The 13,818-nt window shown below is 36.2% G+C and overlaps 1 protein-coding gene across 2 annotated transcripts in view; it reads left to right on the top strand.

Annotated features, from left to right (window-relative positions):
- LOC137401134 (ubinuclein-2-like) overlaps nucleotides 1–13,818 on the top strand; it is a 37,231-nt gene that overhangs the window by 21,274 nt on the left and 2,139 nt on the right. For both annotated transcript variants that reach the window (XM_068087506.1, XM_068087505.1), the window contains exons 17-22: nucleotides 1,766–1,845; nucleotides 3,857–4,417; nucleotides 4,846–4,954; nucleotides 6,931–7,642; nucleotides 9,057–9,111; nucleotides 11,119–11,208. In XM_068087506.1, the coding sequence (XP_067943607.1) occupies nucleotides 1,766–1,845; nucleotides 3,857–4,417; nucleotides 4,846–4,954; nucleotides 6,931–7,642; nucleotides 9,057–9,111; nucleotides 11,119–11,208 (1,607 nt within the window). The remainder of the gene's footprint in view (nucleotides 1–1,765; nucleotides 1,846–3,856; nucleotides 4,418–4,845; nucleotides 4,955–6,930; nucleotides 7,643–9,056; nucleotides 9,112–11,118; nucleotides 11,209–13,818) is intronic.

Here is a 13,818-nt window from a genome sequence, read left to right as displayed (position 1 = left end):
GACCATAATTATGGGACCACCAAGTAATTCTTTTGTTTCCTTTTCGTTTACGGCATAAACTCACTTTCTTTACGCCTTCAAGTCACACTTACGGTGTACTATACACTGTACATATCTGAGAAGCAAGTTCTCTAGACATTCTGTTTTTCATCTAAAGTATTCTCAGGATATATAATATATTTATTGCGCACCCGTTTATCCTATTTTGTGATTAACAATATAGGCTCGCCAACTAAATATTAAGACGCTACTATTTCCTCCAAAGGCTTTTAATTGACTTTCATATAGTTATATGCATAACAATGTTCAAAAACCATGTTAAAGTGAACCAATTTTGTCGATAACTAAAAACTTTCAGATACTGAGTTACACTGAAATCAGGTTAAAAAAGGCAAATACCGGTGGATATTAAATAATATTCATGGGTTAAACTTCTCTAGCTCTACATTGATATGCATATTGCCATAATTCGTCTAATACATACTTTAAAGAATTTGAATTAATAACAAATAATGCTTTAATTTTGAGCTGTCCCGTAATTATGATCACCACTGTTGTCTCAAACACTGTTTTGTTAGTTGCTGAGTATTTGGCTATGACTTGTCTGTTTGTTTAGGTATGATCAAGAGGATTAGACTCACTGCTTATTCGTTCTAATCGTTTGTAGCTTTGAAATCTATTCACCTTTTTTATGATGCAACAGTATTTGTGTTTGTATGACTGCATAAAATCTGTCATGTTAGTCGTGCTAGTAACTTTACTTGTAATAGTAATATTTGTGTGATAGTCGTGTTAGTCATATTAGTCGTGTTAGCCATGTTAGTTGTATTAGTGATATTTATTTATCAGTCATGTTAGTTTTGTTTGCGATATTAGTTCTGTTAGTCATATTGGCTGTAATACTAATATTTATGTAGTATTTGTGTATTAGTCATATTAGTCGTGTTAGTCATCTTAGCAGATCCTTAGTCATGTTAGCCATGTTAGTTGTATTAATGATATTTATTAGTTGCGTTAGCGATGTGAGTTCGGTTAGTCATATTGGTTGTAATACTAATATTTATGTATTAATCATGTTAGTCGCATCAGTCATATTAGTCGCATTACTCTTGTTAGTTGAGTTAGTTGTATCGGTGATGTTTTCATATTGGTCATGTTTGTCATATTTGTCGTGTTAGTCATATTTGCCATATTTTTACTTGTTCGTCAAATTGTCAACAAGGTATGCTGTAGTTTGACAGCATTATTACACTCTGTCTCTGTTTCAATTTGCGTTAATAAACTGACAAACTAATGTATTTCGAATGTAGAAATCATTACTGAATAGACATTACAAAGCATCAAATATAAAGTCAAGGTTACAAGCAAGATTAGCCAAACCGTAATACAAAACTTTGCAAGTGAAACTCAATAGTTTTTATACGTTTCAGTGTATCTCTGTCTAAACTCCTCTTTTTTCATTGCAAATATTTTTGTGCCTTTCATGGTTCTTGTTTTTTTTATCGATTATTTGTTTTTGTCTGGATTTCTTGTTTTCATATTTCACTCTGTTTACATGATTTTTGCGGATTAGTTTTCTTTCACGCCTGCTTCACAATGTCAAACACCTTCTTCACAATGTCAAACACCTGCTTCACAATGTCAAACACCTGCTTCACAATGTCAAACACCTGCTTCACAATGTTAAGCAGGTGTTTCTACTATGCACATTTAATACTTACTATATATGTTAATAAAGGTATTTTACTAGACAGTTGTGTTGTAGGTGCTGAGGCCAGTCCTACATCCACACATCCTGTTTCTTTAGCAAAGGCTAGCACTTCAACAGATATTAACAAACCACAGGTTAGAGTTATTCCTTTTGATATCCTTTCTTGGCACTGGTACACTTATACAGTTAGCTCTGGTTATCTCATGCTGTTGAAGGCTTGTTCACATTGAACTCTACAACATCGATGTTTTGGAAAGTAGCCACCGTTAGTGGCCAAACTTATGGTGATCAAACAAAAACCATTTTGGTAAAACATCAGGTTGCTATATTCGTCAGTCCCTGGTACTTTCAAGGTCAAACTTGTTTAATCAGCTCTATGGATTCACTCTACATAGAATGGTCGTGGAACCTCTACAATGTGCAACTTTGTTTTATTATTCCTTAGTTTTACTATGTGTCAAAACAGTTTTTATCTGAAATCGCTAATCGTCATATTTATCCCATCACAACATTATGACTACTTTTTGACAACTAATGGATTTGCATGTCATGGCCAATTTTCTAATTTAATTGATTCTAATTTTTTAATTGTAAGGCAACAGCGCTTATTGGGTTTTGCTGGCATGATGCCTTTCTGTAAATATGTTTTTATCGATCTTCTCATGTTTTTATCTTTAGCTTCTCAATTATTTATCACGAAGAATGGCTGAATATCAAACCTGGCCTTCGCATACAAATACTAATGCTGATTTCCATATCCATTCAGCCATGCATGTTTTTAGCAAGCTAAAAATCTGCTGATATAAATGTGTAGATTGCAATCAGATATAAAGCTTGCAGGTGATGGCCGTTTTATTTTAAAGAGACTATCGTTGTTTAAAACGCTTACACAGCGATTGGAAACTGTTATGTTGAACCTCGCCAAGCAAAAGGGAAGGTCTGACACCCGTGTCATTTATGGGGCCTTTTTATTGATGGTGGCAAAATAATTCTATTATCCTCACTTTTAAGGTTTGCTGAGTTATTCCTAATAAGAGACACGGCAAAACAGGCCTCTACAGGCTTGTTTATTTACATGAGTGATGGAACAAAGTTACTCTTTGACAGTTATGGTACCAGCTTTTGTATTGTGCAGTTGAAAATGATTGCCTTTAAGAGTTTGCTCTACTCAGACTAATCTGTATTTGTATCAGTTCTGTTGCTGCTGCTTAGATTAATTGCAAGTTTGATTGCTTTTTTAAAATCCTTAAAATATATTTGATCTTGCTACCAGGGCATGTATATAAACCTTTTTTGACTTTCCATGAGCCTTACTTAATAACATGAGCATCCAAATGCTAGTAGCGAGTAGAAACGCTAGTAGCCTCAAAATCTTGGTATATTTTAAATTTTTGTCGCATCAAAGTGCTATACAGTCGAAATGCTAATGGCGTGTTTAATGTTAGTAGTGTGTCAAAGCGCTGGTAGAATCAAAATTTTAGTAGCATGGAACTTCTAGTAGTTAGTAGCCTGAAATGTTAGCATCGTCGAACAAATGCTAGTAGCATAGAAATGCTAGTAGCATAGAAATGCTAGTAGGATCGGATGCTTTTCAAAATGCTAGCAGGTCGTAATGCTTTTCTTCCGTAGCTTATGCATGGCTCTTACCTTATCGATTAATCTTATCAATTAATCTTATCTATTAATCTTCAGTGTAACATACATCATCTTTAACGGGTTAGTTCCGAGTTTGAGTGGTTCGCGTGTAACATTCTCTTGTCTGACCAGATAGTAGAACAGAGCAGGTTTTAAGCTTCTATTGTCCAAATGTCTGTTATAATTTCTACCAATAGCTGGGAAAATATTTGACATTTAATAAATAAAAAATACCAACAGTTTACGGAAGCCTAATTGTTAGATATTCAATATTTTGTGTAGTTCTAAGCAGCTCTTACCGGTCAGAACACCTTATAGCGTGCAGTATGGTTGGCGCAGCATGGGTTTAGTAGTCGGTAGACAAATCGCATGCCATCATTATTTATGATGGGACAATAAAGGTATTATTCAGGTTTTCTTATTGGCAGACATTTATTTTGATAAACATAAACCAAGGTGAATATGCAGTCGGTGACTTCTTCATGTCTATTCAAATCTGTTGACTTGTAGAAGCCTACGTCGACTACAACAGACAAGAAAGAAATAAAAACCGTATTCGATAGTCCTTCCTCTAGCATGGAAAGCAAGGGATTCACAGCTATGACTACAGCCTCAGTTTCATCTGCATCTGGATTTGGGAAGTCCATCGGCACTTTGGCCACCTTCAAGCAGGTTACAAGCTCTTTCGCTACATCATCCAAGGGAGACAACTCTACCGTCACTGCTAGTCTATCTAACTGTTCAACCTTCACCAAGGTCACCAGCGTTTTGACTTCTTCTGGAAAAGCTGCAAGTTCTTTGAATCTCCCATTAAAGGTAACGGTCGCGAGTCCATCATCTGTCAAAGGGCTCAGCACTTTGACCAATCCAGTGAAGATCACCAGTTCTCTCGCTGCTGCCGGTAGGATGAGTATTACAAGCGCATCACCGGTCAAAGTAGTAAGCGCTCCAGCCACCTCAAGTAGAGCCACGAGTGGTCAAGTAACCAAAAAGCTTTATACTCTTACTGAGGGGATTCCTACAGTAACATTGTCTGACAGCCCTTCTCCGACGAAGACCTGGGCAGTTCCAGTACGTATCCATTGCTCAGCTCTACCTCATATTTGCATGTAACCAACATTTTAATGGTTATATCTTAAATTGTTGCAAATAGCCAAAAGCAGCGCAAACAGCAGCATTAAAATATATATGTTATATATTTCAACATTTTGATGTTTTAACTTTATTCACTTACTTTAGTGGGCCTATATCTTATCCCAATTGCAATGTAGTTCATATATATATATATATATATATATATATATATATATATATATATATATATATATATATATATATATATATATATATATATATATATATACGTGTATATTACTTGTTTCATTTGTTTAGGTGAATATTTATGCTCTGTATGATTCTCCGTCATATACTGCAGGTTAACTCACCGTTGTCTGTCATATATTGCAGGTTAACTTACCGTTCTCTATCATGTATTGCAGGTTAACTCAACGGCGATAAGCTTAGGAAAGTTGACTAATCGCCAGCACAACATCGTTAAAGTCTCTAGCGGTCAGGCAGCTACTGTTCTCGCTGCACAAAATGCAAGAAGTATGCCAGATTATTTCTACACGTTTAGCCTTATATGTAGATAGCTGATTGATGTGTCTCGATCTACTCCTTCTGATGTGAAGTCATAGATTTACAGCTCAGGTTTCTTGCTTTCGGGTGTGGCAGCATTTTCAGATTTTTGTGTGCAAGCGGAATAGGATTGGGTACACGATAGTGTTGGGCCGGTATTGGGTTATCCGCTCTTACCGATACCAAGGGATTCTCGGTATCCGAGGAAACCAATCATTTTCGGTGTCAGCTAGGTATCCGCGGCCGGTTTGATATGATCGGTATTTATCCGTAAAAGCCTATCGGTATATGGTTATACGGATATCTGGAGAGATTTTTAAAACGCTTCACGACGAACATGCCAATCTCAGCATGCATTGGTGAACAAATTCAACGAAAATTTCCATGCTTACTGTATCTACTATTATATTACGTTACATTGATAATGCCACCAACCTCGAAGATTTGGGAGTTCTACACAGATGGGAGGAGGTATAAAGACTCTAACAGGATTGGACTCTAACTGGACTGCGTATAATTATGTGATTACATTACCTGATTACAATATGTGATAGTAAAATTTTTTAAACTGTTTCAGTATATTTAACAAAGAGAGCCCATTGCCATTATCTATCTGTTCTTTATTATACATAACGTTTGTATCAATAACGATATTTTTTAATAGAATAAACAATAAAAACATCTATCATGAAAATTATATTTCCATCTTTCTTTGTTGGCTTTCTAAAACAAGGAGTCTCTTTGCCGTAACAATATACTGCTGACTAAAGAATGTTTTTTTTGCACAGGCTACTTTTTGCACAACGATAAAAATTGTTCGAGACAGTTATGACTTAAAGTTTAAACCATTTAAAGACACACTGATAACCACATACCGAACAATAGCACCGACAATACCGAACTTTCTTAGTCGGCAAAGGAAACCGAAGATGGTAAATACTGAGGATACCGATACCGGAAAAACCGATAAAAATGTGCAAGGATATCCGATCCGGCACTAAATTAGATACCGGCCCAACACTAGTACACGAGGTTTCAGACTCTAAACACAATCGTAGGGGACTTACAGTAAGTTGTGCCTTGATTGGGGCATACTAGGTAACATGGTAACCATAGCGACATGGTAACCCATAGCGACACCGTAACCAGGGTATGTAAGGCTGCAGAATAACCGAATCAGGTCTGGTTTGTTGACAATGGACAAGCTCAGGCATGACATTGCATTATTAAAAGTGACAGTACAAAAATCTCTACAAATATGTTTGTTTTAGGCTAAAGTAACTGGATACTAACCGTACAACAAACTTATTCAGTATATGCTAAAGTGTTTTATTGGATTCATTAATTGATCATTAATATAGTGATTGTCTTGGGAAATTGTCTTGGGACAGTACGATGATGCAACAGAATAATAGTGAGACTCTCTAAAGACATCTTCTATAATCACATGTGTAGTAGATATATCAGTTTATATATAACTAGATGATGGTGGATGCCTTACTTTATGGATACATATGAATGGTAGGTATATTCAATTATATATGGCTACATGTGTTATGGGTATGTTACTTTGTTGATGCTTAAACCAGGAAAATCTTGTGTGTATATTTAGTAAAATATATGTATATCTATGCAAGGACACATATTACGGTATGAGTCATGTAGTAATAACTCCAAGCTTATGGATACAGGAAAGACTAAACAATTGCTTATCACATAGTTATTTGATAATATGTCCCAGATATTTCTCTTGGGTACCTTTAGGATTGCCAAATGCCCTCGTAGTATTACAACATAACTTCATATAGACAAGTAAATCTGAAACAATAATCTTGAATTTTAATACCTTCAAGCATCACCAATCTTTTAAAAAGTAGTTCTGTGGAACAGGTAGCTAACCTTTCCAACTGATCGAAGCACGCTGATCGCAACCTGATTGTTTTTAGTACTGCAAGAGAAGCACCTGGCTGCAAGCTTGGCTAGTCAGAAGAATATGATAAAACACAAGAAAATGGCGGAAACCTTAGCAAATACACAGACAATTGCTAAACAGCAACAAATGGCTGCCATTCAAGCTGAGCAGAAGGCTGCTGCCAACCGAGCGACTCAGCAGCATATATCTCAGCTCGCTCTCGCCCAAAAGCGGATGCTGGTACAGAAGCAGCTGCAAGAGCAACAAAAGCTGGCCCAGATTCAGCAGACAAGGTTACAGGCTCAGCAGAAGATCATACAGGGGCAACAAACTACGTTAGTCCACGTCTCACCATCGCAACAACAAAAACTTGATCAGACCCAGTCTAATAAACTAGCTCAGGCCCAGCAGCACAAACTTGTTTCCTCGGCGCAGCAGCTCGAGATGGCCAAACATACTCTCGCGCAGGCTCAGCAGAAGTTATCCTCGTCTTCTGCGCAAGATATCAGCAAGCAAACCCATACCCAGCAAGCCCAATATCTGCGTATGCAGTTGCAGCAACAGCAACGGTCTCAGTGGCAGAGTCTTCAGCAGATGGCTAATCAGCCGGGGAGTCAGCCATCAGGGCAGCAGAAGACTATACAGTACAACACTCTGGGCAGCTCACCTTCCTCCGCGACAGCGCTGAGAGGAAGCTCAGTGCAGGCAGCCACGCCTACCCTTGCCACCACATCCACTCCTCACGTGTAAGTACAGACAGTTATATTTTTTTCTTGATTAATTTGCCTCAGTAGTCCTAAATGTTTGGGAAGCTGATGTAGGGAAAACAGTAGTACAAATAGTACTAGTGACCTCGTCTAACGTAAAATACAATGGTCTGGGTGAACTGGCAAATTGCCATAGCCTACTCTGTGTTAGACACAGAGTTTTATTGTCTGAACGCAAACTGCAGCTTTCTCGCTTTGATTGCTGGCTAATTATATATTTAAAAAGAATGATCATCAAGATTTATAACATTACAAATGGAATGGGTATTAGTGAATTGGCTTTGTGAGGAGCTGATAGGTACGTAGTTATTTGTTTCTTTTTTTAAGAATTTATCTACTTGTATGTGCTTTCAAACACATTGTAGTTTGCAGTTTACACAATTAAGATAATCTTTGGGGTTTTTATTTCTACGTTTGGCATGCGTTTGAGCGAGTAACAATTTATTAGTTACAAAGACTTCACTGTATTTAATTGTTATTTGAGTATTGACAGTTATTTAATTGGTTGGTCAAAAACTTAAACGTTTGAGTTTGTAACGTTTGAGCAAAAAGATCTAGTGAAGACTCATGCCAAGAGGCTCCAGTTGACTAAACTGATATGATGGTATAACAGAGCTTGTAGTAAGTCTTCTCCTGCCTGCCTCAACCCATGGAGCTACCCGCACAGACATATTTGTCTTATCGGTTTATTCATTGTTGTCACGACAGGTATTGGTGATGTTTCATATTGGCGGCCTCAGATCTTACAGATTGTTTTATGAATTTGTAGGCTATTAATGTTTTGTTAGTAGTTACTAACGGTAACAAGGCCATATGTGGTCAAAATAACCTAATTATGCTGATGAACCAAAACTCACATTAAACTGTTTATCTTGTAATTCATGCACTTCCATCACATCTCACCAGCTATGGAGTAAAAACAAGCAAAAACGATGTGCACACGTTTAGCAACTTGTATCATTGACATTGTTAAGGACATTGCTCATCCATAATATTTCCCTGGTACTCTATTGCATGAATCGGAGTGACATCCAGCTTTTGGGTGTCACATTGTTACATATGTGATGCTTGAGTTTGAAAACCTGATGAAAATTTGAAACCAGTTGTGCGGTAAAATATGACGTTTAATGTGATTGAAGAAAAAATCTTTGATAGGATTTGTATTTAAATAAAAATACATTTTCTTCATTTTTTCTCATGTCACATTCAAAGTAAAAATTAAAATTTGTATCCTTTTCTGACAGTGAGAAAGATGACCAAAATTCTATAAAATAAATTCAGCCGGATAAGTGGTTAATAAAACTGAATAATATACGAAGCACCTACTATTCTGCTGCTACAATTGCAAGCTGCAATGCTCAGAGTTAATGTGTCTGTTCCAATAATTTTACAGGCCAGGCTACAATTTTGCAGCAGCGAGTAGCTCCTCCCCAACTCCGGTTTCACCTGTAAGTGCTTTTCAGACTTAATTTCAGCCCACATGTTTTTTGTCTTTCCTGTTTTCTCTGTTACCCACAAGCTGCAATTTCTATTATAGTACACTGATGAATAATTATGGCAGTAAAAAGGTTTAATTGTTTTTAGTTTTTTACACACTGACTGAAGCTTGTTTAATCCTGGAAATCATGTAACATGACTGACCAATGGAAGAAAACCACTAGTATTTATCTAGCTTGTGAAGGACAGATCTTATCGGTTTCAATGGCAATTGACCAATTGCAGAATAGATCAGCAGCAAAATCTATCGTTTTTTTGACGTCATCAAGATTTTTGCACATGCGCTCGTTCACAAAAAAGCCACCATGTTTGTAGAAAACAATCGTTTTTCTTTTATTTAATATTACTTTTTAGTGTTGTTTTGATACTATTATAAGAAAATTGCAAACAAAAGTATCATTTTCACAAATTCATTGCGAAAGCTTCGTGTTTTTAACGATAAAATTGTCTATAAAGATGGCCGACAACGATAAAATGACGTCACGAAACAACGAAGGATTGACCAATGAACGAATCGACCAATTGCATAATCGACCAATTGCATAATCGACTTATTACAGATTTGACCAATAGAAAGCTTGTCAATACTACAGTTTGCAAATAATGGAACCTGGCCAATAGGAAAGCTGACAGGCAGCGGGGCTGACCCACTAGTGCTGCTGACCAATGATAGAGTTTCAATAGCAGAGCTGACCATTGGTTGGTCACAACTCATACAGGCAGCTGCTATGCTTAGGGACCTGGTTTATATTTCTTTACAAAGTTATGAAGTCTAGAGCCGTATAGTTTCACAGAGTCCCGCGACAAAAACCAGAAACAAAAACGCTTGATTCCAAACAAACCCAATTGACATGCTGCTCTCTAATAGAATATTCTTACCTCACTCTCAACATCTCACTTTTTTGCGTTTAATTTACGTTATTGCAAAAAAATCATTTGCAGTTTCTTGTAGTGAATTTTGTCCTTTTTCAAATGGTTTATAATACTACAATCAATTTCAGAGCGACTGCCAATGGGAGTAATTTTTGTGGGTTAATGTTGCGGCCTCTTCATTATAACTTATATAAAACAATAGTGGGCGTCTTTTTTGTTTGGAACCGTGCATGTTCTGATATACGCTTCCGTTAGCCGTGAAACTCTGTGAAGTTATACAGCTCTGCACTGTCATAGTCATATAGCTTTACAAAGTCTCGCAACCAAAACCGGAAACAAAAACTTCTGATTCCAAACGAACCCGATCGACATACTGATCTCTAATGGAATATTCATACCTCGCTCTCAATACCGCTCTTTTTTGCATTTACTTTACGTTTTTACAAAAACATTATTAGTAGATTTTTGTAGGAAATTTTGTTCTCTTTCAAATAGTTTATGATACAGCATTCAATTTTTAAGTGACTGCCAATGGGAGTAGTTTTTGTGGATTGATGTTGCGGCCTCTCCATTATAACTTATATAAAAATAGTAAGCGTGGCCTGTTTGTTTGGAATCAAGCGAGCTCCCATATACGCTTCCATTGGTCACGGGACTCTGTGAAGCTATATGGCTCTAATGAAGTCTAGGCAGTCTCACACTCTCGTCTTTAATAAATAAGTTCCCAGGACTCTGCTGTTGCTTCTCTGGCATGAGAAAACGACTCTGTTCATTCCTGTTCATTCTCTAATTCAGCTCATGTAGTTTAGGACAGGTGTAGCATACAAACCTTTTTAACTTATCTGCTTTCTATTGCATAAATATGAAGGTTATTTTCTTTGTTTTACAGTATGTTGGTATGCTGGTTTTCTTTGATTGGCCCATGTGTTGAGATGTTGGTTTGTTAGTTCATTTGTTTACTAGTTTAGTTTAATTTTTGTTTATCAGTTGATGTTGATGAAAGCACGGGTCTACTATGCTATTAGTTATGTTCATTTTTACTCGCAATCTAAGAGCAGTACATGTTGAGTCATTGTCTTATCTAGTCATCTGGAAACAGTCCTTCATGGCCCATCAGTCCTATGCAACAGCAAGCGCAGATGGCAGAGTATAGACGTTATCTTTCTAAAATGGATGTAAGTCCCGCCTTATCTTTTTTTGAAGACACACATACTGAATTCTAATAATTTCAGAAATACAGTAGATGCTCCTACAACGTAAATAATTCATTCCGAGATTATTTACGTTACGGGGATTTTCCGTTATACAAATTGAAAAATGTAAATTGCCTCATCTGTTCCAAGATCTTCTCAAACTCATCCCTTTGGCATTTTAAAATGGGACAAACTAATTTCAACTTTTTAATTTTAAGATTGTACAGTAACAGCGGTGTTATTGGTTTATATCAACAACTTTTCTCTTTTACCTTATCATTTCCAACTATTTTAGTCTTCATGAGTACTGTAATTTTACGTTAAGCTAAGAGACTGCAAGCCTTCGATGTCAATTTAAATCGATTTTTTTCCCATTTTTAAGCAGTAGAGTAGACGCTCCTACAACGGATACCTCCTATAAAGTAAATTTAAGATATTATAAAAAGTTTATCCAAAGTTTTTATGCTTCATACTACCTGAAAATTCCACGTAACTTAAAGTGTCAAATGGGGACAACTTCTCAAATTAGTTTTGAATATTAACATATCTCGCCACGCTTGTGATAAGAAACGAAATACGCATAGCGTTATAACTATAATATATACGACTTCCGTGAAATATTAGTTCATCATGATAGATCCTCAGATGTGTCGGACATAACAGAGAATATGTAGATGCGCAATTGTTAATAAATACTTGAAGGCAATAGATTGGTGCGGGTGTTACAGTGTCGGTCGACCAATCTGAATGTCACGAGTTGGCAATATCGCCGAAAGGTATATTTTATTCTAACCTTGATTCCTGGATACAGGTAGACGACGAACCAATAGACACATCTCTTTTTAATGTAAAATATAATTTTGTTTGGCTTTATTGTAGATGTATAAAATATTTTTATTAGTTTTACTTTCCAGAATAAACTTTTCTCTCTAGGAAAAAATGAACAAATCATTGTAAATGGACGTCAAATATGTGTATTTACCATCAACTTATTGGAAATTTACAGCAATCATTGTTTATAAAACCAGTGATATTGATCAGAAAAAGGAGACAAGTTGGCGATGCAAACTAGTAATATTACAGTTACAGTACAGACAACAAATTAAAAAGTTAAGTCTAGTTTTTCTCTTTTTGTATTGCCAAAGGGTTGAGTTTGGAAAGATCTTGGAACAGATTAACCAATTGATATGTATTTTACTGTTCATATAAAAATGTAAACGTTACTGGAACGGATCATTTACGTTGTAGGAGCATTATTGATTTATGCTGCAAAGAAAAACATGAAAAAATGCTAAACATTTCTAAAATGAATTGAAACAAAAATATGTCCTTACAATAATAATAATGATGTCAGTCTGCGCGTCCTTGTTTTTCACGTCAGAGTTAGAAATTAGGATAAAATACTTATCAAGAAGACTCCACCTCATCACATTCCACTCGGTAGACAGACCCTCCATTGACCCCCTTTCCGAATTTATGAATAACTGTGCTGCTACTCATTCTCTCTGCTTTATTGAAACACCGAGCAGACTAGACTACTTGTATATACATGTATGTATAACAGACATGCCCATGCGCGTCGTTTTCTCTCCCAAGTGCAGAAAGAGAGAAAACGATATTTTAAGGCTGACTGTAGAACACTCATTCTTTAAATCAAATTTGAGAACCTATGTTAGAGGAATTTTTTACTTAATTCGAAGCAAAAACTTTATATAAATTATTTACATCAAATGGATGTTTCATGTAGTTTTCTGTAGTCAGCAAAATATCTCTGAGATTTTTTGCGCAAATTAGCATTTGGCGACTTTTCTGACAATATTTTCAATGGCATTTGTTCATGGTTACAATCCTCGCGGATAGGCTCTCTAGAAGACAATGGCATGTTATAGCCTTAGTCGTGTTAGTCTGAGCTCTAAATAACTCACAAGTTTTTGTTTAAAAGCATCATTTGTGTGACAGTGAGATTTTAAAATCGAATGTCCTGAAAATATTGTACACAGCGACTGTTTGTGTTTGCGAGAGGAGTTAGTCTAAGCTTGATCTTGCTTAGCCTCTACCCGGCTGTATTCTTTTATTTTGCAATTTTAAGCACAATTTTGTGCAGGCAAGTGCATCTTCTGATACACTATTCATTTTATTTTAGTTAATGGAAATAAACTGCTACAGAGCTACATACATACCGTAAAACCTTTATTTCAATGCAATGGTGCTCTATTTTTCAATCCTCTTGTAGTGGCGTTTTATTAGAGGTGACGTTCGATTAGAAACTGCCATTTTATTTTTCAAACAGCTTGTCAGAATTTTGGGAAAATAAATTAATCCTTTCACAGGTGAAATGATTGCCGCCTATATTTTGAACTCTCCTTCGGGCGGAGCAACATTATCCTATTTGGATGCAAATAAATCTGCCATAACTTACTTCCAGTTTGCCGTAGATCTCTAAATGGCCCTAAATAAATATGCATTGGGAATTTGAGAAGTATCTCTACCAGTTAATATCTATTGCTTGCAATTAACCTGTGATGATCTTATGGTCTGTGATGCAATTTGTATATTTTCAAATTTTTATTTCATTCTAAACTTGAAGGCCTA

This window comes from Watersipora subatra, chromosome 7 (genome assembly GCF_963576615.1).
Source record: "Watersipora subatra chromosome 7, tzWatSuba1.1, whole genome shotgun sequence".
Classification (NCBI taxonomy): Eukaryota; Metazoa; Bryozoa; class Gymnolaemata; order Cheilostomatida; family Watersiporidae; genus Watersipora; species Watersipora subatra.
Note: the sequence above shows the minus strand (reverse complement) of the source record. Positions and strands in the feature narration are given on the sequence as shown.